Source organism: Zootoca vivipara, chromosome 15, assembly GCF_965207765.1.
Source record: "Zootoca vivipara chromosome 15, rZooViv2.hap1.1, whole genome shotgun sequence".
Classification (NCBI taxonomy): domain Eukaryota; kingdom Metazoa; phylum Chordata; class Lepidosauria; order Squamata; family Lacertidae; genus Zootoca; species Zootoca vivipara.
This window is the reverse complement of record NC_142598.1, coordinates 5507994-5530310: the sequence shown is the minus strand read 5'-3', so window position 1 is coordinate 5530310 and position 22317 is coordinate 5507994. Positions and strand designations below refer to the sequence as shown.

Sequence of the window (22317 nt, the reverse complement as noted above, 5' to 3'; positions counted from 1 at the left end):
TTTTGTAAGTCAGGGTTGGGTAAGAAAAGAAACTGTACCCTTTCTGCTTTGTGAAAGCGAGGAGAGGCTTGCTGCCTCTGTTGACACCCTGCGCTACCTCTTGGCTTCTCCAGAGGAAGGCTAAGAAGAAGGGAGGGTTGCCAGACGCCAAACGGAAAGGGCGGGCCAAGCGGTTGAACAAAGATGCGGAGGATCTGCTCTCAAGCATGCAGCGATTGGTAAGTTGAGCACTTGGAAACATGAGCTTTGGTGCTGGGGAAGCAGCATTGGCTGTTGGGGAGTGTTTGCGTGGAGTGTGTACACATGCATGTGCCCGTGTGGCCAGAGGGACCTTGGAAGATGGCACTCTTGCTGCGGAAAGTGAACTGATGTTTGGTCTTTGTTCTGGAAATATGCCCTCATTTGTTCTCTTAAGCCCTTGGGGGCAGAATGCTTTTGCCCAGTGCTATTGAGAAGGTGCCCTGTACACGCACAGAAGTACCTTCCTATATTGTGTAACGAGTGAGTCCTGTATCAAAACGTTGCTGGGTAAAGCATTCCTCTTCAGGATGTTAACCAGACTGCTCTGCTCTTTTTCCAGGGGGCTGCAATGTTAGCTGCTGAAGGACTGGCCACCTTAGAAAAATATAGCTTTTGGTATCTAAGATGTTACCTGATCTCTTTTTAAGTGAAAAGCATGATTGTGATGGATGGGAGTGGTGCTACAGTGGTGCCTCGCTTAACGAATACCCTGCTTAACGAAATTTCCGCTTAACGAAAGGTTTTTTCTAGCGGAGGTTGCCTCGCTAGACGAATTCGTTTTATGAAAAATTTGTCTAGCGAATCGCGGTTTCCCATAGGAATGCATTGAAATTCAATTAATGCGTTCCTATGGGCATACAAAATTCAAAAAAAAATTCAATGCATTCCTATGGGATTCACTAGACGAATTTTTCGTCATAAGGAAAGACCCGTGGAACGAATTAAATTCGTCTAGCGAGGCACCACTGTATATGCGTGCAGTTGGGGGTTAAAAGAGACTCCCCACACACTTTACTTACAGCACTGTTCAATATTGTGCCTTCCAACTAGGATCTCACCACAGAATGTGCTACACCAGTAGGGACCGGCCTGGTTTGGGATGAACGGATGACACAGTTTCACTGCACATGGGATGAAAGGTATTTAGGAGTGAAAGCGTGGTTTTCAAGTCTTTGTTTTGATAACTTGAGTGCACCCAGAAAACTTAAAGTGGCTTAGATTTCAGGGCTTCTTCCCTCTCATGAAACTAGAACCCAGGGCCATACAAGGAGGCTACTATACTTTGGTTCCACACCTGAAGGCAGGATGCTTCCAAATACCAATTGCTGAAAGCCACAGGAGGGGAGAGTGCTGTTGTGCTTAGGTTCTGCTTGCGAGCTTCTCATAGGTGCCTGACTGGCCACCCTGAGAACAGGATGCTGAACTAGATGGCCCAGTGGCTTGATCCAACAAACTCTCCTTATGTTCATAAGCTGAATGTTAGAAGACTCCTGCCTTCCTGCCCCATTTGCAGGCCGTTTATTGGTTACTGTCTGAAACTGAGCGTTGGACGTTGATCTGATCGATCAGGGCACCATCCCGTTGGACTCTAATAGACCATCATGCTGTGTGAACCTACATGATTAAGATGGGAGCTGATCCTGACCCTAAATTGCAGGAAATTGTCATAATTTTCTTTTATATCAAACAAGTCTTTATGGCTATGTCCAAATCCAAAGAGAGTCTCCATTTGAAATTGGAGCCCATTTCAGACATAAACCATAGGGCAAAAAGTAATGAATTTGGCCACTTCTTATGACCGATTATTATAAATGCTCATACACCCCCCATATATATATGACACCAGGGAACCTGTGTCGGCCCCCACCTCCCATTAGCTCAGCTAGCATGGCCAGTGGTCAGGGATGATGGGAGTTGTAGTCCAACAACACCTGGAGGGCTACAGGTTCCCCAGCTACAGGTTCCCCATCAGTACATGGACTGATGTATCGCTTCTAAAATCTGATGTCACCAATGCTGAAGTGTCCATTTCAGACCAAACAATTGTCACAGCTGTAACCACTTTCCTCAGACCATGTTGTTATTCCTTGCATCTAACCTCAGTTTCAGTGTCCTACTCTCTAAAACCTTAATACAATATGGGGTGTATTATATAGGCATGCCTAAAATCAGGAGTTGGGCTGTGTGTTTTTATTCTGCAAGGTGAATCTCACTTCCCCACTTCATACTTCAGGAGACAGACATTCTCGCTTCCAAGTCAAACATTGACTTGGGCCACAATCCCATACAAACTTACCTGGGAGAGAGACCCACTGAAGCTGATGTGGCTTATTTCTGAGTAGACATGTCTAGGATAGCACTGTTAGTCTTCCGTTTTGATTCTCAACATAAGAGGGCTATCTGCCTTTTTATTATTTAAAATGATGCTTGTATGCTGTGCTTTTGAAAACTTATTTGGCATCATAATTGGAGGTGGGTCAGTAGAGAATATCAACTCCAGGAATATCGGGAAAGGGGATTGATGATGCCCCCAATACCAGCTAATGAGCCCCTTGTGGTGCTTGTTCCTGCTGCAAACTGGTGTAGCAGGTTTCTCCTCCCTCCGCTTCCTCCCCCAAATTCAATCCTGGGAGGACAATGTATGCCAGACCAAAAACTGTGCGCATGACTGCACTTCCAAAGCACGCCCCCCCCCCCGGGCGCCCATTGCAGCTTTTAGGTAACCTTGCTAACTTGGTGTCAACCTTCTTATGATTATTTCTACTGATGTTTGAATGCCTTGAAAGAGAATGGGGGGGAAAGTTTGTTGGTTTGAAAACACATACTAAGATATATGTGGATAATGTTACCCTTAGGTCCTGCTAGACTATGTTTCCCCCATTATACACTCTGCAGCAAGCAGTTTGGAAATCTAATGTATGTTTCCTAATTCCAAAACCATTGATTATTTTTTTCCCAGCAGGGGGGGAAAAGTACCCTTGGTTTGGATGTGGGTAAATATATAATCCTGAACTTATCCTCCTTTGTGCTGCCTGTACATCCATGCTGTTTTTATTATTATTATTATTTCATCCCATTTGACTCACACTTCCAGTGTAGTCTGAACACAGTTCCACCACACACTCTCCACTATTCTCCCTCTCCCTCTTGGTTTACCCCTCTTGCCCTTAATATCCAGTCATTGTGGTGCCCCTGCATTCTTGGCCTCCACTCCAGTGCAAATCTCATGATAGTCTTCCTCTGTAGGGTCTGTGTTTCTCACACTTGGAGAGAAGCAGTTGCAATTTCATCATTTAGGCTGCAATCCAAAGCAACAGAGATTGGGAGAGAACCTAGAATCATAGAATCGTAGAGTTGGAAGAGACCACAAGGGCCATCCAGTCCAACCCCCTGCCGAGCAGGAAACACCATCAAAGCATTCTTGACATATGCCTGTCAAGCCTCTGCTTAAAGACCTCCAAAGAAGGAGACTCCACCACACTCCTTGGTAGCAAATTCCACTGCCGAACAGCGCTTACTGTCAAGAAGTTCTTTCTAATGTTTAAGTGGAATCTTCTTTCTTGTAGTTTGAATCCATTGCTCCGTGTCCGCTTCTCTGGAGCAGCAGAAAACAACCTTTCTCCCTCCTCTATATGACATCCTTTCATATATTTGAACATGGCTATCATGTTCAAATGATCAGGCTATCACCTGTGGCCCTTCAGATGCTGATGGGCAGTCATTTCCACTGGCCACATTGACTGGGGCTGATGCGAGTTGGAGCCCGCCCCAGCGACACCTGGAAAGCCACAAGTTTTGCATCCCTGATCTAGAATCTGGTTTTGTACTTGGCAGGTGCAACTGGTGCAGTGGGATGGTACTGCACTGTTGTCCTCCTGAGGGTGAGGCTTTGTGGGTCCGCAGGTGGCGCCTTCCACTCAACACTTGCACAGCCCTGACCTTATCCCTGCATCATGCCAGTAAGTGCTGTCAGGAGAGCATTGGCATGGCCCCATGCTGGCCACTTCACGATACTTGTTTGAGTATCCGCAAGCACCCATCTCCTGATTCCTACGCAGATTCTTTCTCCTGTATCATTTTGGTTGTTTCGTAAATTGCCACAGCATTCTGGGAGCCACATCTATGTGAGGCGGGAAAGGTAACTCTGATAAAGTAAGAGACTGGTTCCTTCCAATAGATATTACTGGAGTAGCATGAGATTTGGCCATGCCAAAGAGGCTGTCACACTATTCCCACAATGGAGAGACCGTTTCCTAGAATCAGTGAAACAAAGCAGTCCTTTCCCACCCACCACCCACTCGGATTGTACCAGTTCAGGCTGAAGGTAGCAGAATGTGTTTGTGTGTGTGTGTGTGTGTGTGTGTGTGTGTGTGTGTGTGTGTGTGTTGCATAATTGAATGGCCCTCCAAGTGCAACCCTCTCCCCACTTCCCACAATACAGTATTTGTGTACCAGCGGGAAGAGTTCAGCCACTCTCCCTGGAGTAATTCCTCCCCCCAATTTATAATAATAATAATCTTTGGGTATGTGCTTCTTTTCCACATGGGAGCATTCAAGCAGGGAATCTCTATGGACAGCATAGGAGCCAACTCCAGGTGGTCGTGGGTGCTTGGGCACCCACAATAATATCATTATGGGGGCCGGGCACCCACAAAGTCAATGAGCAAAGCCAGAGAAAGGCAGGCAGCCTCTGCAGCACTGCATCCAAGAGAGAAGCAGTTCAGCTCCACCCTCTGCAGTCAGCAAACAAGGCATCCTCTTCCTGTGTCCGAGTCCCTCCATGTGGGAAAGGGTGCCTTGCTGGCTGCGGAGAGAGGAGGAGGAAGAGGAGCTGGTGGCGGCTGTCGCAATGCAGACATGCAATGTCACACACACACGCCTGCATATAGTGCTTGGGACATCGCATGCATGACATGCAACTTCACGTTACATTTTTGGAGGAGCCCCCCATTGTGCATCATGCATGTGATGTCACAAGCACTATGTGCAGGTTTGTGTGTGTGTGATGTCGCATGTCTGCGTTATGGCGGTGGGCTCCCACTGTCCTGGTGGACAGTCCTTTATTCCCATCAGCCCCAGCTAGCATGACCCAGTGGTCAGGGGCATAGCTGCCAAGTTTTCCCTTTTCTCGCGAGGAAGCCTATTCAGCATAAGGGAAAATCCCTTAAAATAAGGGATAACTTGGCAGCTATGGTCAGGGGTGATTGGAGCTGTAGTCTGGCCACATCTGGAAGGCTGCTGGTTTCCTTTTATTTATAAATCTATTGCCATCAAGCCTAGTTAGGGACAGAGCAGTAAACTATATATTTGAAATATAATAAATGAATGAATAGAGAATTGTTTGAGAAGCACTGAGGATTGAGTTTCCCATATCTTAAGCAGGAGCTTTTATCCATTACCATAAAGCCTGGAAACTTGCCTTGTTTTAATCATAAAAGCTCAGAGTTGCCATGTGTCTTCATAGGCTACCAGATTCTCTGAGAACTGCCGCCATCTGCACATCTATTCCAGTTTCAAAAGTCTCACACTTCAGACTACTCAGCAGTAGCTTCTGATTGTAGTCTGTTGTTCACTCTCCTCACCTGTTCTCCCCACTGCCATCCATAACCTGCAACCCTAATATCTCATTCCCTTCCACTTTAATTCCAGTCTCCCCTATATCCCTTCCTGTCCTCTCTTTCTTTCATTGTGCTCCTTCCTTTATGATGATGGTGGTTTTAAAAGTCTTGATAATAAGGCTTTCCTTACCCAACCCTGCTTGTTTTGCTGTCAGATTAAAGGGCTGGGATCTTGATAAAGATTACCAATTTGCCTCTAATCAGACATTACCAGAGTCTGCCTTGGGTCAAGAGGTATCAGTTGTGCCTGTGTGTATTTTGTTCAGGTATTTTGTTCAGGTTGGATGTTGTTGTTATTTCTCCCTTTCTTCTCAGGGTGAGAATCTCCCTGCAACACCCCCTCCACCCAAATCCTTCCTGACTCCTTAGTTTGTTTGTTGACCCAAAGCATCCTGATCCTCCCACCTTCCTCCAACTTAATGTGTTTTTGATTTATCCTACAACCCTCTTTGTTACCTCTTTCCCCAGTTTCCCAGAGCGTCCAGAGCGGCTGGTGGCCATACGAGACAAACTGCTGCAATGTGGACTGCTGGAACGTTGCATCCCAGTTGAGGTGAAGAGAAAAGGAGCAAGTGGGGCCAAAGAGGAACTCAGGGATGGGCAGAAGGCTTGGGAGTGTGGTGTAGTGATTGAGAGTATCAGACTAAGACTTGGAGAGACCTGAGTTCTAATGTTCACTCAATCGACTGTGAAGCTCAGCTGGGTGTCCTTGGGCCAGTCACTCACTCTTGGCCTAACCCACCTTGTTGTGAGGATAAAAGCAGGAGGGGAAAGAGCTACATCAAGCATCCCCAAACTGCGGCCCTCCAGATGTTTTGACCTACAACTCCCATGATACCTAGCTAACAGGACCAGTGGTTGGGGAAGATGGGAATTGTAGTCCAAAACATCTGGAGGGCTGAAGTTTGGTGATGCCTGAGCTACATAAACCTCCCTGAGCTGGTTGGTGAAAGGGCAGGGTAAAATCTAATAAATAATAGCTGGGGAATGAGAATTTCAGAATATTTATCCCATTCATCTCTTTCTTTACAGGCTCAAGAAATTTCTGAGGAGGAAATCCTCTTGGCTCACAGGTAAAAGCAGATGTTCGAGCTGTAGGGTGGGTGTGGGCAGGGAGCTGGTTCATGGACTTGTAGAGGAGATATGGAGATTGTGCATCATTGGAAAGCCTGGTCCTGCTGATATGTGTTGCATTTTCTTGTTGGTTCAAGATAAAATGCGTATATAGAAAGGAGAACTCCTGGGTGCCAAGATCCACATTTGGGGCAAGTACTTTTTGTTGGGGGAACCCCAGCAGAGACTTAAAATTGCAAAATATGCTGCAAAGTAAAACATGGAAATGTAGGCTGTTAGACCTTTAAAATATGTCCTTCCAAGTTCTTTCCCCTAGCATAGAAAAAGATCACATGTTTGGTAAGTTAAAAATGGTTTATTTCCCATCACATGTAGAGGTATGTGCCTATGGAGGTTCATCCTCTCCAGCATTTAGATGACGTTCCTTGGTGTATCGGCACCAGCTTCTGTGGTGCTAGATACCATGCTACAGAAGCAACTCCAGAACTAGCTCTGTTAAACAGGAAAACAATAGACATGCACATGTCACACTCTCAGCAACTAGAAACATCATAACTAGACACTGGAAGGGCCTATATGTACTTTTCCTTGTTTATTTGTTTGTTTTGTAACATAAGAAAATCTTTAATAAAAACCTTTTTTTTAAAAAAAAAAAGGTTTCCTTACAAACTTTCCAAAGGTCAGGTTCATGTGTTTCAGCATTCAGAAAAAGTTGCACAGGCAGTAAAGCTTGGCTTAGTTCCAAAGTGGTGAAAGTTCCTAAACTATTGGTATTGGAACTCAAGAGAGACTTGTTGGAGCCATACAGTCTGAGCTGGAGCACCCAGCTCAAACCTTTTTATTCACTGAGCTTCTCAGGTAGATTGGAGATTGAACAATAGGCTTGATGACCCATTTTCTCCCAAGATAAGGGGAAGTGAGCCTGGCAGGATAGCTTTCTCTATGGTATTGACCCATTCATGCATTATAATTTGACGTAAGCTTGATGGTTATATGAGGCTGGTTATCCCACATTTTTAACAGCCCCGAGTACTTGGCCCTGATGAAATCTACTGAAACCATGAGTGAGGCTGAGCTGAGATCTCTGTCGGACACATATGATTCTGTCTATCTGCACCCAGTGAGTATCCACAAAGCTCTGTACGTACCCCATGGTACTTGGTATCTGAACAACAATCTAGTCATCTGAGCTTTTAAAAAAATAAATAAAAAGAAAAGCAAGTTTCTAGCTCTTTTGGTTAGAGTTGCTGTTTCCTGACCCAGAGCAGTTGACACCTCTGCTGTGGCTCTGGAAACTTCTGTTGAATTAAATCACTCCTTTGCAAGGGCATCCCTCTCCCCTCCTTCATACTGTATTTGCCTGCAGTTTGAGACTGCATATATACCATATATTTAAAGTGCATTTAGCGCACCCCCCCAAAAAAAAGAATCCTGGGAACTGTAGTTTGTTAAGAGTGATGGGATTTGCAGCTCTGTGAGGAATGAACTACATTTCCCAGGATTCTTTGGGTGGGTGAAGGGATTGCTTTAAATGTACACTGTGTCTATGGAGCCTGAGACAATCCCTTGAGGATGTACAGTATAGTGAAAATCTATAGGCGACAAGAGGACCCTTAAGCTCTTGGGTGGGTAGCCTGTTTATGGGATGCAGGGTATAGCGTCTGTTAACCTGGCTCTCTTTCCCCTACCCCAGAATTCCTACCACTGTGCCTGCCTTGCTGCTGGTTCTGTCCTGCAACTTGTGGAGAAGGTGCTGGCTGGGAAGCTGCGTAACGGCCTGGCTCTGGTCAGGTATGGCAGAAACAAGGAGACTTGTTGTTGTTTGATTGGGGGGGGGAGTTGTGCTTAAATGTAGTCCTGGAGTTCCATCAAGAGCACACTTGGCTCCTGAATTTTACAGGTTCCCTCGGAAGTGTAGGAAGACATGAATTCTCCCAGTGTGTTATGCGCAAAGGATACATGTGCTTCTCTTTGGTGTGTCCTTCCTTCCTTCCTTCCTTCCTTCCTTCCTTCCTCTCTCTCTCTCTCTCTCTCTCTCTCTCTCTCTCTCTCTCTCTCTCCACTACAAGCCAGGCGGAAGGTTTCTCTGTATGCAAAAAAACAGAAACCAGGAAAACAGATTTAAGCTGATATTTAAGAGAACCTCCCAGGTCAGGTGTGCCATCTATGCAGGGCCATGAGCACCAAAGCGCACCCCCCCCCCCATTTCACAGAGGGGTCTGGGCCCCCTCAATATTCCGCAGCTGGTCAGGCCCCGTCAGGCCCTTCCACAGCTGTGACTATGCCCTGTTAGGCTTTTTGGAGGGCATGGCAGCCCCCATTGGGCCTCCTCCCACCGTGTGACATCACACATACACACCAGGCCCCCACAATGTTGAGCGTGCCTGTCCCATGCTCAGGCAGAAACTAGACCAGAATACGCAGCATCATGCCCACTATAGGTTGCTGGGTGTCAGTTTTGCTGCAAGGAGGAGGGGGTCCTCAAATGGCTCACCCCTCGCACTTGCTCCACTTGCTCCACTAGGCAGGTCACTTGCAAATGAAACATCAGCTCCTTCCTGCCCAGCTCCCAGTGCAAGTCGGGCGAGAGGCCTGCAGTATTTGAAAGTGTGGCGGAGTTAATCAGTTACATGATGGCGCAGAGGGCACTTAGTTTAGTCCCTTATTTTATGCTGGTTCCTCCGATAGAGAAAGCACGAGAGCAGGCAATGGGTCTGCTTCCCCAGTGGAGGAGATTATTGGCCGCTCTCGCTGGGGCAGATGGGAGTTGGAGTCCAAGAACTTCTGGCGGGCACCACAATGGCTGTCCCTGATTTAAAAAAAACAAAGCCAGAGCTAGTGTTTTGTTTGCTACCTGCTTTAATATGCAGTGGAGGAGTGTTGCTGAGTATGTGGGTGCTTAACCCTCGCCTCAATCCCCAGGCCATTTTCACTGAAAACAAAAAACAAAAAACTTGGAGCCTGGTACTGGTAAAAGTAGGGGAGAAATGGTAAGGAAGGAAGATGCACATGCACACACACACAGAGGGCCAGATTTAGGTTTGACGAGGCCCTAAGCTACTGAAGGTAACGGGGCCCTTTATATGTCCAGCTGTCCTTTGTCAGCAACAAATTGTCACTGTTTTTTTGTGTTGAATATATGCCAAGTACTGTAGTAATTTATCGACCATTTGCACATAACAAAATATGTATTTTATCAAAGTAATTGTTGAACTGAAATACAGTTAAGAAGAAGTATATTAATAGTGAAATAATTACCAGTGACATTTTAGGGAGCAGGCTAGCTTTCTCACAAGACAGTTCATCTTATGGGAGAAGGCATGTGATGATGTTTCCAACACATGTTTTGGGGACATCCCCTGGAGGCCCACCAAAGTATAAGGCTGGACACTCTCTGGAATCCATGTGACATTCTCGTTCTGGGTTTAGTCAATGTTATATTTTTGGTTTCAGGCCACCTGGACACCACGCTCAACATGACAAGATGGATGGCTACTGCATGTTCAACAACGTAGGCATCGCAGCCCAATATGCGCGGCAAAAATTGGGAGTGGAGCGGTGAGTATCATGGAGCCACGTTGGAGGTGCCTCCTAAATGAAATCCTTCATTTTTAGAGCATATATGCTCAAGTCTTTCTCACAGGAGAGCCATCCAGGAATTTGGTTCTCTGTTGAGCAAGGATCAAGGCAATTAATCTACCAAAAAGGAGTCTTCTAATGTCCCCTTTCCAGACTTTTTCAGCGGTAGATCTTTGCCTCCCTTTTTACAAAGAAACATGGCTGCTCTTGATGGCAAGTTGTAGCTGCTTTGTAGAAAATACAGCAGCCACTCGCCTTGTACTTGTGCAGAAAGGGAGTGTAGAATTATAGAATAATATTGGCCTGCAGGGCTGTTAAAAGCAGCATTGCAGTAATTAGGAGTTGCCTGAATACTATAAATAAAAATGCTAATAATTACAGAGAAATGGAGCTGGGTTTCACCAGCATACTGGTGGCGTCTTATCCCAAATTTTGCAGGTCTACAATAGCTAGGGCTCATTGGAGGGATGTCATTGACAGTGAGCATTGATGGTAACTTTTCTTTTTTCAGAAAGCTGAGCTCTGTGTAGTTCTCTTTTTATTATTGGTGACCCTTCATGTTTCTTTCCCTTCTAGGGTGCTTATTGTTGACTGGGATGTGCATCATGGACAAGGCACCCAGTACCTCTTTGAGGACAATCCCAGGTGCAGAATAAAAGGGATCAGAGGGTATCAGTTTGCAACAGAAGGGGCGGTCTAGTTAAATATGGGCTGCAGGCTGGAAGGCTTGTAGCCCAACTGGGCTAAGAGTGCTGGAGCTTGGGCTGATGGGCAATATTTCTCCTCACTGCTGTATCTACCATGGTTTCTGTTCATAGCATCCTCTATTTCTCCATCCATCGCTATGAAGGGGGCAGCTTCTGGCCCCACCTTTTAGACTCTGACAGCCATGCTGTGGGCAGAGGTCGGGGAGAGGGCTACAACATCAACCTGCCCTGGAATCAGGTAGGAAATGCTAGTGGGTGGGGTGCCCTTTACCTGTAGAGTGATTTACCTGCGTGTCTCATTGCTACTTGCCCCAACTCAATAGTGGCTGCTCTAAGACAAGGTTTTTAGTGTGCCTGTGTTTCAATGAGTTGCTTATGGATTAGGGATCTCCTTCAAGAGTTTTAATGTGCTCTGTCTGTCCCTCCAGATAGGAATGCGGGATGCTGACTACCTCTCTGCCTTTTTGCATATCCTGCTGCCTGTGGCCTTGGAGGTAAGGATTGGGAAGTAGAATTGTTTGGTTAATGGGAGATCAAGTGAGATCTTTGGCTTACCCGTTTCCTTTTGGGTTGTTTGTTTCTTGCAGTTTCAGCCCCAGTTGGTCCTGGTTGCTGCTGGTTTTGACTCTGTAATTGGTGACCCCAAGGTATGAAAATGTCTTTCGCAAACTCTACAGAACAGCCCTCCCCCCTCAGCAGTTTTCAGGCTTCTGTCTGAAGGGAACCATTCTACATAAATTTCTTGCAGAACACCTATTACCCCAAAGAGGATTTAGGAGTGTGTCCTGGGCTTACATTTTCCATGCAGTCTGTTGGGCCACACATTGGCCCTCTAAGAAGGAACTTTTTGGCTTAGAATGTGCTGCACGTTGCAGGGAACAAATCTGCTATGCTGGACAGACTGTCTTCTCCACCGCATCGGCTCAACGTAGCTGTGATTCTTTCTGCCCTGCTGTCCTAAATCCCCCAGTCCAGCTGATAGCCAAGGCTTCTTGTCTCCTGTCTTGAAGACGTGAAAGAGAGAACAGGAAATGAAGTGATTCTCTGGCCACTTTGCACTTTGTGAACATTAGTGACAAGATGAGGCCAGGCTGCAAGCCCCGTTCTCCCCCTTTTGGTTCCAGCTTCAGTGGTGGCAGCAGCTTGAGTGAAGAGCTACTGGCACCAGGTGGGAAGGAGCAGATTGCTCTCCCAGAGTCAGCTTTTCATTCAAGCCACAAATGGTGTGTGTGTGTGTGTGTGTGTGTGTGTGTGTGTGTGTGTGTGTGTGTTGGGCCTGCTCATGTTCTTCCATGTTGGTGAAAGTGATTGGGTGAAGGATTGCAGGGGCAGGAAGAGGGAGGGAAGGAATCTTCTCCCCACCTCTCATTCTGCAAATCCTATGCTGCTTCTGTGTTGCTTATCTAGATCTGGGGCATGCTTGAGCTCTAGGTAGACAATATGGTGGCACTTCCATCTGACTAGGAGGCAGAGGGGTCCTCCATCCCTTCTAGCAGTTGTCTCCAGCTTGGCTCCCCCCAGGTGATGCTGGACTCCAGCTTCTGTTATCCCTGACTATCAGGCATGCTGGCTAAACCTGATTGGAGTTGGACTCCTAGAACATCTGGAGGGCACGTTGGTTAGGTTGCTTTTATGGGGCCTAAAACACAATATATTAATTAGTCCTGTATGTCTAGCACATGGAGCTGCTGGAGGCCCTCTAAAGGACTTCACAGCAGGCTGCAGTGGAGGCAACTAACTCACCTGACCCTCATATTTTTTCTGGTTTTTTTTTAATCTCCTCTAGTAGAATCCACTCCCCACCCAGTCAGCCATTTGTGCCTTGCCTGTACCCCAAAAGTAAGATATGAGAGCAAAATCCCCCACTTTTTTGCATCCGTAGGGGGAGATGTCAGCCACGCCAGCATGTTTTGCTCACCTGACACATCTGCTGATGCCGCTGTCTGGAGGCAAGCTGGTTCTGTCTCTGGAGGTGAGCAATGTACACTTTTCATCTAGTCCCTGGGCGAAGGAGAGTGGCTCCAGTACAGATCTAGCTGCTCTCCCAGTGAAGGGATTGTGGCCATCTTATCTTCTCCCTTTCCTCCTCCTCTTCAGGGTGGCTATAACCTCCAGTCCCTGGCAGAGGGAACCTGCGCAGTCCTCAAGGCTCTTTTAGGAGACCCCTGTCCTCTGCTGGAGTCTCCTCTTACCCCATGTACCAGGTAAGAGAGAGGGTGCATTGGGCCCCCTCCCAAGCCTTGTACCTGAGTGTTTCCTGATGGCCACCTTCGCTTTTCCCTCCCAACAGTGCCCTCTGCTCCATTTCCCAGACCCTTGCAGTTCACAGCAAGTACTGGAAGAACCTCCGGAGAACCAGTGAGTTCTGCAGCCTCTACCTCTGTTTTGCCCTCTTTCTCAAGCAGCAAGGAGCAAACCTGGTCCTCTTTGGTTCTGCTCGCTTCCTGCCAGGGCTGGTTCTGCCTCAGACAGCTTGATTTGGGGTGCCATGAAAAGGCAGCTCTTTAATTTGTTTTATTATTGCCAGGAAGTGGGGGGGGGCATTAGCCCATATGGTGGTACATGCTGCGTGTGGCTCTTGGTGCCCTTGGCGGCTCTGCCTCAATCAATAAGATATCCTGGGCCAGCCTGTCTTCTTAGCCCCACAGGCTGCAGCTCCTTCCAGGAAGCAGAAGAACCCCCAGTCACCTACTTTTCCCTGCCTTCCCCCATAATGATTCAGGTACTGATGTGCCTCAGGAGAATGGAGGAGCGGCTGGCATAGTTTTGCCACCAGGCCACCCCTTGCCAGCGACCGAGATCCTATCCAAGTCAGCGGCAGAGCTGATGCTACCCCGGCCCCCATCCTGCACTGGGCTGGTCTATGATGAGAAGATGACGGAGCATTACAACATGTGGGACAGGTAGGGATCAATTCCATGCACGGCTTTTAATGCAAGGCCAGATGCGGCTTGTGGAGCTTCTGCCACCATCCTGTGCTGCAGTTAGGCTTGATCAAAGCCTCCTGTGAGAGCCAGTGGAAAGTTTTTCCCAGGGGTATGCAACCTCAGGCCCGTGGGCCGGATGCGGCCCAATCGCCTTCTCAATCCGGCCCGCGGATGGTCCGGGAATCAGCATGTTTTTACATGAGTAGAATGTGTCCTTTTATTTAAAATGCATCTCTGGGTTATTTGTGGGGCCTGCTTGGTGTTTTTACATGAGTAGAATGTGTGCTTTCATTTAAAATGCATCTCTGGGTTATTTGTGGGCCATAGAAATTCGTTCATTCCCCCCCCCCCCAAAAAAATAAAGCCCGGCCCACCACACAATCTGAGGGATGGTGGACTGGCCCACGGCTGAAAAAGGTTGCTGACCCCTGGTTTCCTCCCCCCCCCAAGCCCCAATACAGTTGCAATGGTTGGCTCTGGAAAGGGTTAACTACTGTCCTCTCAGCAGGAGCATCCCACACACACACACACCCTTTCTATGTCCATGCAATATTGGAAAATGATAATTCTAACAGGGTTGCTGCCAAGATTGCAGCTGCAGCAGCAGTCGCCCAGAAAAGAAAGCTCCTGTTGTGGGGGGAAACTCCCATTCACTCCCCCAAGAGCCTTTTTCCTATGTATGCAAATAAGGATGTGGGGAGGTGGCTCTTCCAGATCAGGACCACAGTGTAGGGATGAATGGGGACTCAATCTATATTCCCCCCCCCCAAGGTGGCTATTTGTGGATGGGGGGGAAGGGGGGAAATGACATAGCTGATCCCTAAAAAGTGGGCAAGTGAAGTCCTCGCCATCTCTCCCATGAAGGTTGGGGGGCAGGTTCCCACACCCCCGAGTCTCATCGCCCTGCCCTCCCTTAGCGCTCCCTCTCTTCCATAGCCAGCATCCAGAGCTGCCTCAGAGAGTCTCCCGGATCTTCCAGCGCCACGGGGAGCTCCGCCTGACGGAAAGGTGCTGCCGGCTCCCGGCCCGGCTTGCCTCTGAAGAGGAGTTGCGGATGTGCCACAGGTGGAGATGCGTCCCCAGATTGCAAGAGCCTTTGCAGCTTCTGGGAGTGGGTTAGGGTGGGTGTCCCGGAAAGGGTGGGCTAGTAACCTCTGAGGCTCTATATATCCCCTCCCTCTTCCCGTGAGAGGGGGGCCGACTCTGTCTTGCGTCTCCTCTCTGCAGCCCGGCCTATGTGGAGACGGTGAAGTCGACGGCGGCCATGAAGCCCCGCGACCTGCATCGCCAGGGCGACCAGTACAATTCCATCTTCATCTGCGCCAGTTCCTATGAGTGCGCTCGGCTGGCGGCTGGTTCTGCGTTCAGTGCAGTAGAGGCCGTGCTCTCTGGGCAGGTGAGTGCTGGCAGCCTAGTGGAGCAGGGGGTGGCCAGGCATCTTGCTCCAGGTGCAGACCATCCTGGAAGCCTGGAAGCAGGACTGAGTGGTGGGGGACTCAGGGAAAGACCCTGGAGAGGAGGAGTCCTAGTGGGCACTGGGAAGGCAAGGACCTTCAGTCTTCGCAACTGCTTCATCAGGTCAAGACCTCCTAGAAAGAGTTGCTGAGACCACTAGGCTGGAGCTGTGGTTTGTTTCCTTCAATAAAGAATTAACTTTTTAATTGATGTATTTTTTTTAATAATTTTTTTTTGCATTTTCAATTTTACATAAGCATATAATCCCTTCTGATTTCCCTCCCCCAATTGTAGATCTTAACGTAACGATTTCCCCCTTTGCATCTCTATCATAACTCTATTTTTATAAATCCTTTGTCAATCCATAGTTCACTTTTTTTCTATAAGTTTTCTGTCAATCCTACCAGTGTATGTAATTGTTTACAATAGCTTTTCAAATAAATTATAAACTTTCCCCATTATAAATTATAAACTTTCCCCAAAAGACATCCTCCTCGTGGTTTCTAATTCTTCCTGTAAGTTTTGCCCTCTTTGCATAGTTCATCAGTTTTGTCTGCCATTCTTCTTTGGTCTGAGTTATACCATCTTTCCATTTCTGAGCTAAGAGAGTCCGCACAGCTGTGGTCGCGTACATAAATAGTTTTGTCTGGTCCTTTGGGATCTCTGGTCCTATAATACCTAAAAGAAAGGCTTCTGGTTTCTTAGGAAAAGTTATTTTAAACATTTTCTTCAGTTCTTTTTTTAAAAAATAAGCTTTATTTCGTTTTTTTCAAAACATACATAAAAAATAACACAGACAAACAAACCAATACTAACAGCAAATAATAAATCAAATACAAATTAAATCAAACTTAAATCAGATATATAACTAAATTAAATCAACCTAACACTCATACAAAAAAAACTATATATATATATATAAACCCCGATCCTTAAACATATAGATATAAACATAAAAAGATATAAACATATAGATATAAACATAAAAAGAACATAAAGAAATCACCGATAGATAAATGCTTAAATCATATGAAACTCATAGCTTAACACAAATCAGCCTTAAAGGCATAAATGATACTCATTTACAAAACTAACACGAAAAGATATACCTTGACCCACTATCCATCCCTCCCTCCCCCCCTAAAATAAAGATTGACTTCCAGTCATCCCTTTACTTTGAGTAAAGGGAACATTTTCTTCAGTTCATTATATATCATTCCCCAGAAGTCTGGGGGCTGCCACATATGATAAAAAGTACCCTCTTTTTCTTTACATTTCCTGCATATTTTAGGCTTTGATTTGTACATCTTAGCTAATTTGCCATGAGTTAAATACCAACAATACATTGAAATATTGTTTTGTTGCTGAACTATGCCTGACTCCAGCCCTGACACTGTGGTACTGATCCAATTTTTCCTCCTTTGGGGCATCAGGTCCAAAATGCTGTGGCCATTGTCCGGCCCCCTGGGCACCATGCTGAATCAGACACCGCCTGTGGCTTCTGCTTCTTCAACTCTGTGGCCTTGGCAGCACGATACGCACAGCGCCTTGCTGGACGACCTATGAGGTACAGTGGCGCCTGGCTAACCCCCAAGAGACACAGAGCACCCAGAGAGGAATAGCCACTTGACAGCAGCATTGCTGTTGTGTGCTGAGAGGGGGCGGGGCTTGCTGGTGATGAGGTCAGGGATGTAGAGAAGCACCTGAGGACAGTTCCAGATTCGCTCCATCAGTCTATCTGCACAGCCCCACAGAGCACACCTTGTTCTACAAACTTCAGCAGGTTTAGCTGTTGTTATTTGTCCTGCGCCAGGAGTCCTGGGAATTGTAGTGCTGGCGGCGTGGCGGCTTAATTTGCAACTCCGTTTCTAGCATAGATGTAGCTGCTTGTCCAATTCTGGTTCTTTTCCTCAGGGTGATGATACTAGACTGGGATGTTCACCATGGCAATGGGACACAGCACATATTTGAAGATGATCCCAGGTAACGTATTTTGTTTCCCTCTCCCCTGTTCCAAGAAACTCTGGCACTAAATCTCTTCCAAGGTTGCAGATGCAGGTCTGGTGGTGGGGATTTCTGACTTGAGATGGGTAGTTCTAATTCCTTTTCGGTGGAGGCTGTGAACTGGGGCAAAAAGTCTTAATACTCTGCATCAAGAAACTCATCCACCTTATATATAGCTGGAATAGGCCATATGGATCACAGGACCATTTACTTATTAATTAAAATGTTTTAAATCCTGCCTTCCGTTTTAAAAAACAACAACATGCAAGGCAGTGTTAAAAACAGAGGCATCAAGTAACATCATAAATAAAAGTTTTAAACAAGCAACAACAGGGAAGAATAGCCTGTGTGCTTTTCTTCCTGCTGAACAGAGTTTTGTCTTTTGAACAAACTTTGAAACTTCTGGTTGGAAGTGTATGTAGATTTATTTTGTTATGGTCAATAGACCAGAGTAGCAAGGGAAAGGGCACAAGTCATCTGTGCAAGGTGACAGAGGCCACAAGAAAAGAGATGGAAGGTGTGTAAGCCCCTTTGAGGCTAAGCTCAGTGGTGGGATCAGGAACAATTTGCACTCCTGTTCTGCCCTTGATCATCCAGCTGTGGCTGTGCAATTCCTAGGCATCCTGATTTGTGATTGGGGGGGGGGAGTGAAGCTGCAATGTCCCCTTTCTCTGATTGCTTCCCCTTCTTCCAAATTAGTGTCCTGTATGTCTCCCTCCATCGCTATGACAATGGAACTTTCTTCCCCACCTCTGAGGATGCAGACTATGATCGTGTGGGCCTGGGGCCTGGGGCGGGCTTCACCCTTAACGTGCCTTGGAACTGTCCCCGCATGGGGGACCCTGAGTACCTGGCTGCCTTCCATCAGATAGTCATGCCTGTCAGCTATGAGGTAGGCAATGTTTAGGGCAGGGAATGAGGGTGGGTTGGTGCCAGGCTCCACTTCCTGGAAGCCCAGGCACACTCTTAGGCTTGTGGCACAGATAGGGTTTAACACAGAAACACAGTAAGGGCTCATCCACACTTCTGCTTGTTCCTTGCCTAGAAAGCACAGATCTGAGCAGTTTCCCCCTTGTCCTGCTCCTTTCCCAGGGAAATCCTGCTCTTTAGCTGTAAAACCTGATTGCCATTTGTTCCGATTGAGCGCTAAAGAATGGCATTTCCCGGGGGAAAGCAGCAGGGGAAGAGGGAAGTGTGGATGAGCCCTGACTGACATCAGCTCTCCAGGGTTTCCAGCAGGAGTCTCTCCCAGCCCTATCCAGAGATGCCAGGGATTGAACCTGGGACCTTCTGCATGCAAAACCAATGCTCTAACCACTGAGCTATGGCCCTTCCTCAAGGAGCAGCCATGGCTTCTCCCAAAGAATGGGTAGTTTGGGGAGGGTATGACAACGCTGTTAAGAGGCTCCTAACCAGCACTGCTCCTTTCTCTATAAGTGCCACAAAGAGAAAATGATCGGTGAACTAGTTAGTAGTGTGGTTGTGCCTTCAGACTTGTAAATAAGTGCTAGACTGCAGCAATGGGAAATGGGGTGGGCAACCAGCTTGGTTAAGTGCAAGCAGTATTTGTGCTGGGCTGGACATAGTCCTCTTCATTGACAGTGCTGGCTGGGGCTGACGGGAGCTGGAATCTTTGGAGGGCCTTCCCAGTCCGAGGTAGATGAATATGCCTAATAGATCTGAGGAGTTAGAAAGGGGCTGAGGGAGCAGCATCCTTCTGTATCGCATCTCTAGCCAGGGAGGAAGAGCGAGAAGTGAAGCTACAGGGAACAAGGCAGAGGGCCTTCTCGGTAGTGGCACCTCCCCCCCCCCATGGAATGCCCTTCCATCAGATGTTAAGGAGATGAGTGATTATAAAACATTTAGGAAACATCTGAAGGCAGCCCTGTATAGGGAAGCTTTCCAAGGTTTAATGTTTTTATATATGCTGGGGCAACCCAGTCAGATGGGCGGGGTACAAATCATTTACAATTATTATTATGGGGAATGCCTGCCCACTTGCACCTCTTCCATTTGCAGTTCAATCCAGAGCTGGTCCTGGTTTCTGCTGGCTTTGACGCTGCCCGAGGAGACCCGCTGGGCGGATGCCTCGTGACTCCAGAATGCTACGCACACATGACCCATCTGCTCCTGGGTCTGGCCGGAGGCAAGGTGGCAGTTGTCTTGGAGGTAGGACAGAGTGCCACCTTTTACTTCTTGGGGAGCACAGCCTGTGAGCCATCTCCAGGGCCAGGAAACACCTGGTTGTTCAGAAAAGGGTGGAGTACTGCAGGAGAGTAAATGCGGGGCTGGCATCCACAGCAAACAATTCCGACAGAGTGATGGAAAGTAAATAATACTTATTTTCGGAGCTGGAACCCTGCGGGGTGGTAAAAGGTGGGGGAATGTTTCAGGTGGAAACAGGCCGACGGGGAAATAGTTACATACACCTTCTCCATTTCAAGGCCTGGACATTTTGCGAAGGTGAAAGGGCTGCCGGGGTTGGCACTGCAGCACGGTGAGTTGAGTTTGCCTCTCGGTGAACAGCTGCCACTCATTGCTGTGGGAAAAGCAGACTTCTGCGCTTGGAGGCACCTGGGCTGTTGGGCAGTACTCTGCCCTGGGTTCAGCCTTGGCTGCTTTGACAAGGAAGAAGAGATGACAGCCGTGATGCAAACCTGAATGTCACCTTCAGGGGTCCTGGCAAGGCATTAGCAGTGGGCATTTTACTTGTAGTAGAAACAGTCCTCATTTGCCCTCTTCCTTTTGTAGCAAGTAAGGGCTCGCCCCCATGTCTAAAAAGCACAGATCCAAGCAGTTTCTCCCTTGACCCGCTCCTTTCCCAGGGTAAACCCTCTCCTTAGCTTTCAAATAGGAGCAAACGTCAATCCGGAGAAAACCCAAATTGCTGTTTGCTCTCATTGAGTGCCAACGAGTGGGTTTTCCTGGGGGAAAGCAGTGGGGCAAATGTGAACGAGCCCTAAGTAATCAAAGCCAGCATTTCTAAACTTGCCCTCCCCGTAGTCTCTACTTAAAGGCTGCTGGTGTAGCCTAGTGGCTAAGCAGGTGAACTGCAACTCAGGAAGCCTTTGGTTTGGAATCTCCCCCCTCCCATGAACTCGTTAGGTGCTCTTGGGCAAGCTGTACCCTCTCAGCCTTCCCCCATCTGCAACCTACCTGACTATATAATGATTTCCGGCCTGCTTTAAAAAATTTGTTGTGACAATTGCCACAAGACAACACAGTTGCAAAGTCTGTTGTACCCTCGAGCATTATGTACCGTACTTTTCCATGTATTAGATGAGGTTTTTTTACTCTAAAAGAAAGTTTAAAATGGGGGGGGGGGTTGTCGTCTTATACATGGATAGTGCAGAGGGGGGACGGGTGATTGGTTGCAGCCACGAGCAGGATTTAGGGTTAGGGATTGGGTGGGTGAATGGTGTCTCTGTCCAGGGCTGCTTTGGAATAGTTGCCGCTTCAGCAATTTGGTGTGCGTTGCTTGCGATTGTTAGTGTTTGTCAGTTGGGTGAGTGATTTTCTGCATTCCCCACCCACCCAAAATAGCTCAACAACTCTGGTCAATCCTCTGGGCCATCTCCCCCCATTTTCTTTAATTTTAGCCCCCCAAAATAGGAAGCGTCTTATACATGGGGGCATCTTATGGACAGAAAAGTAAAGTTGGCCTTTTCATTGCTGCTTCCTCACATTTCCTCCTCCATCATGGCACACAGCAGCCATCGTCATTCACGGCACCACCTTCCCAGTGGACCCAGTGACAGTGGGTCATGAGGACTAGAAGCTTCTTTTTTGTATTTTGAATGCCAACAGAGGTTCCTTTGGGATAGCAAATTCCACACCTCCATTGTGAACATGCAGGACTTTCCCAGCAGACTCGTACGTGGTTGCATCTGGGGCGCAATTTCTCTGAACTTTCCCTCCCCCCCCCTTTTCCAGGGCGGCTACAACCTAGAATCGATCTCGGAATCCATGACCATGTGCACACGCAGCCTCCTGGGGGATCCTCTGCCCCCGCTGGGACGCCTCAAGGCCCCCCACCCCAGTGCCCTGCAGTCTTTGGCCAATGCAGCCGCTGTGCACCGCAAGTACTGGGCAAGCCTCCGACTGGAAGGTGAATTGTCTCTCTCCTGTCCTCCTCTGTTCCTTGGTGGCGAATGCTCTGCATCGGAACTATTGCAATGTAGAGGGTAAGGGTGTGAGCTGGGGGCTGACCGGCCTCTGTTATGAATTCACAGAGTGGCCTTGGGCAAAGCTCTGTTCGTCAGCCTCGTCACCATGCCCCCCTCGCCTCTCCTGTGGGTTGTGGAGTAACACTACTGGGTTAATGTAAACATTACTGCAGGGGGGGGGGGTGAACTCTGGACTATGTCACCTTTGCATATCAAATGTTACCAGTTCCAACCTGCCAAGTTGGGTGTCTGCTGCAGATGAAAGGCAGCAGCAGGGCACATCTCAACCTGCTGAGCATCTTTAAAGGGCGTGGGGGGCAACTGCCAGGAAAGTGCCAATAGGTGCGAGAGGGGGGGGAGATTGGGTCGTGACTCTCCCACATAGATACAGCCCAGTCTCTGTGTGGGCCATGTTTCAATACTCATTGCAAAAGAGGGGCCAGGCAGAGAGGCTGCAGCTGAATACGTCTACAGGGAAGCAGAGAGGAGAGGCCTCAAATTAAAAGTACACAGGTAAGGCAGAGATCAGACCTGAGGCTCCAAAGAGATAAAGGGGGAAGAAGGCTTTGTGGTGGAATAGTTCTGTGGCTATTCAAAGGAAAATGCCCTGGAATGCAGAAAGTGTGGGTCGAAGCCACTTTCTCCACAGAGCACATGCCTTGCCTTCTCACATCATGTGGTGAAAGCCCCACGTTTCCTTTGCTAAGCCACTTGTGGAAGATCACTGCAGCTGGTGCTCACGGCCTGCTCAACTGCAGCCTCTCTT

The 22317-nt window shown here is 47.8% G+C and overlaps 1 protein-coding gene across 1 annotated transcript in view; it reads left to right on the top strand.

Moving 5' to 3' along the window:
- Positions 1 to 22317, top strand: part of HDAC6 (histone deacetylase 6) — a 36577-nt gene that overhangs the window by 5610 nt on the left and 8650 nt on the right. The window contains exons 3-24 of the mRNA XM_035141128.3: positions 114 to 218; positions 1072 to 1160; positions 6108 to 6192; positions 6672 to 6712; positions 7737 to 7833; positions 8407 to 8504; positions 10167 to 10271; positions 10869 to 10937; positions 11111 to 11237; positions 11428 to 11493; positions 11587 to 11646; positions 12882 to 12971; positions 13097 to 13203; positions 13290 to 13357; positions 13722 to 13902; positions 14863 to 14991; positions 15154 to 15322; positions 16815 to 16948; positions 17296 to 17364; positions 18085 to 18277; positions 19405 to 19554; positions 21319 to 21493. Of these exons, the coding sequence (XP_034997019.3) occupies positions 114 to 218; positions 1072 to 1160; positions 6108 to 6192; positions 6672 to 6712; positions 7737 to 7833; positions 8407 to 8504; positions 10167 to 10271; positions 10869 to 10937; positions 11111 to 11237; positions 11428 to 11493; positions 11587 to 11646; positions 12882 to 12971; positions 13097 to 13203; positions 13290 to 13357; positions 13722 to 13902; positions 14863 to 14991; positions 15154 to 15322; positions 16815 to 16948; positions 17296 to 17364; positions 18085 to 18277; positions 19405 to 19554; positions 21319 to 21493 (2407 nt within the window). The remainder of the gene's footprint in view (positions 1 to 113; positions 219 to 1071; positions 1161 to 6107; positions 6193 to 6671; positions 6713 to 7736; positions 7834 to 8406; positions 8505 to 10166; positions 10272 to 10868; positions 10938 to 11110; positions 11238 to 11427; positions 11494 to 11586; positions 11647 to 12881; positions 12972 to 13096; positions 13204 to 13289; positions 13358 to 13721; positions 13903 to 14862; positions 14992 to 15153; positions 15323 to 16814; positions 16949 to 17295; positions 17365 to 18084; positions 18278 to 19404; positions 19555 to 21318; positions 21494 to 22317) is intronic.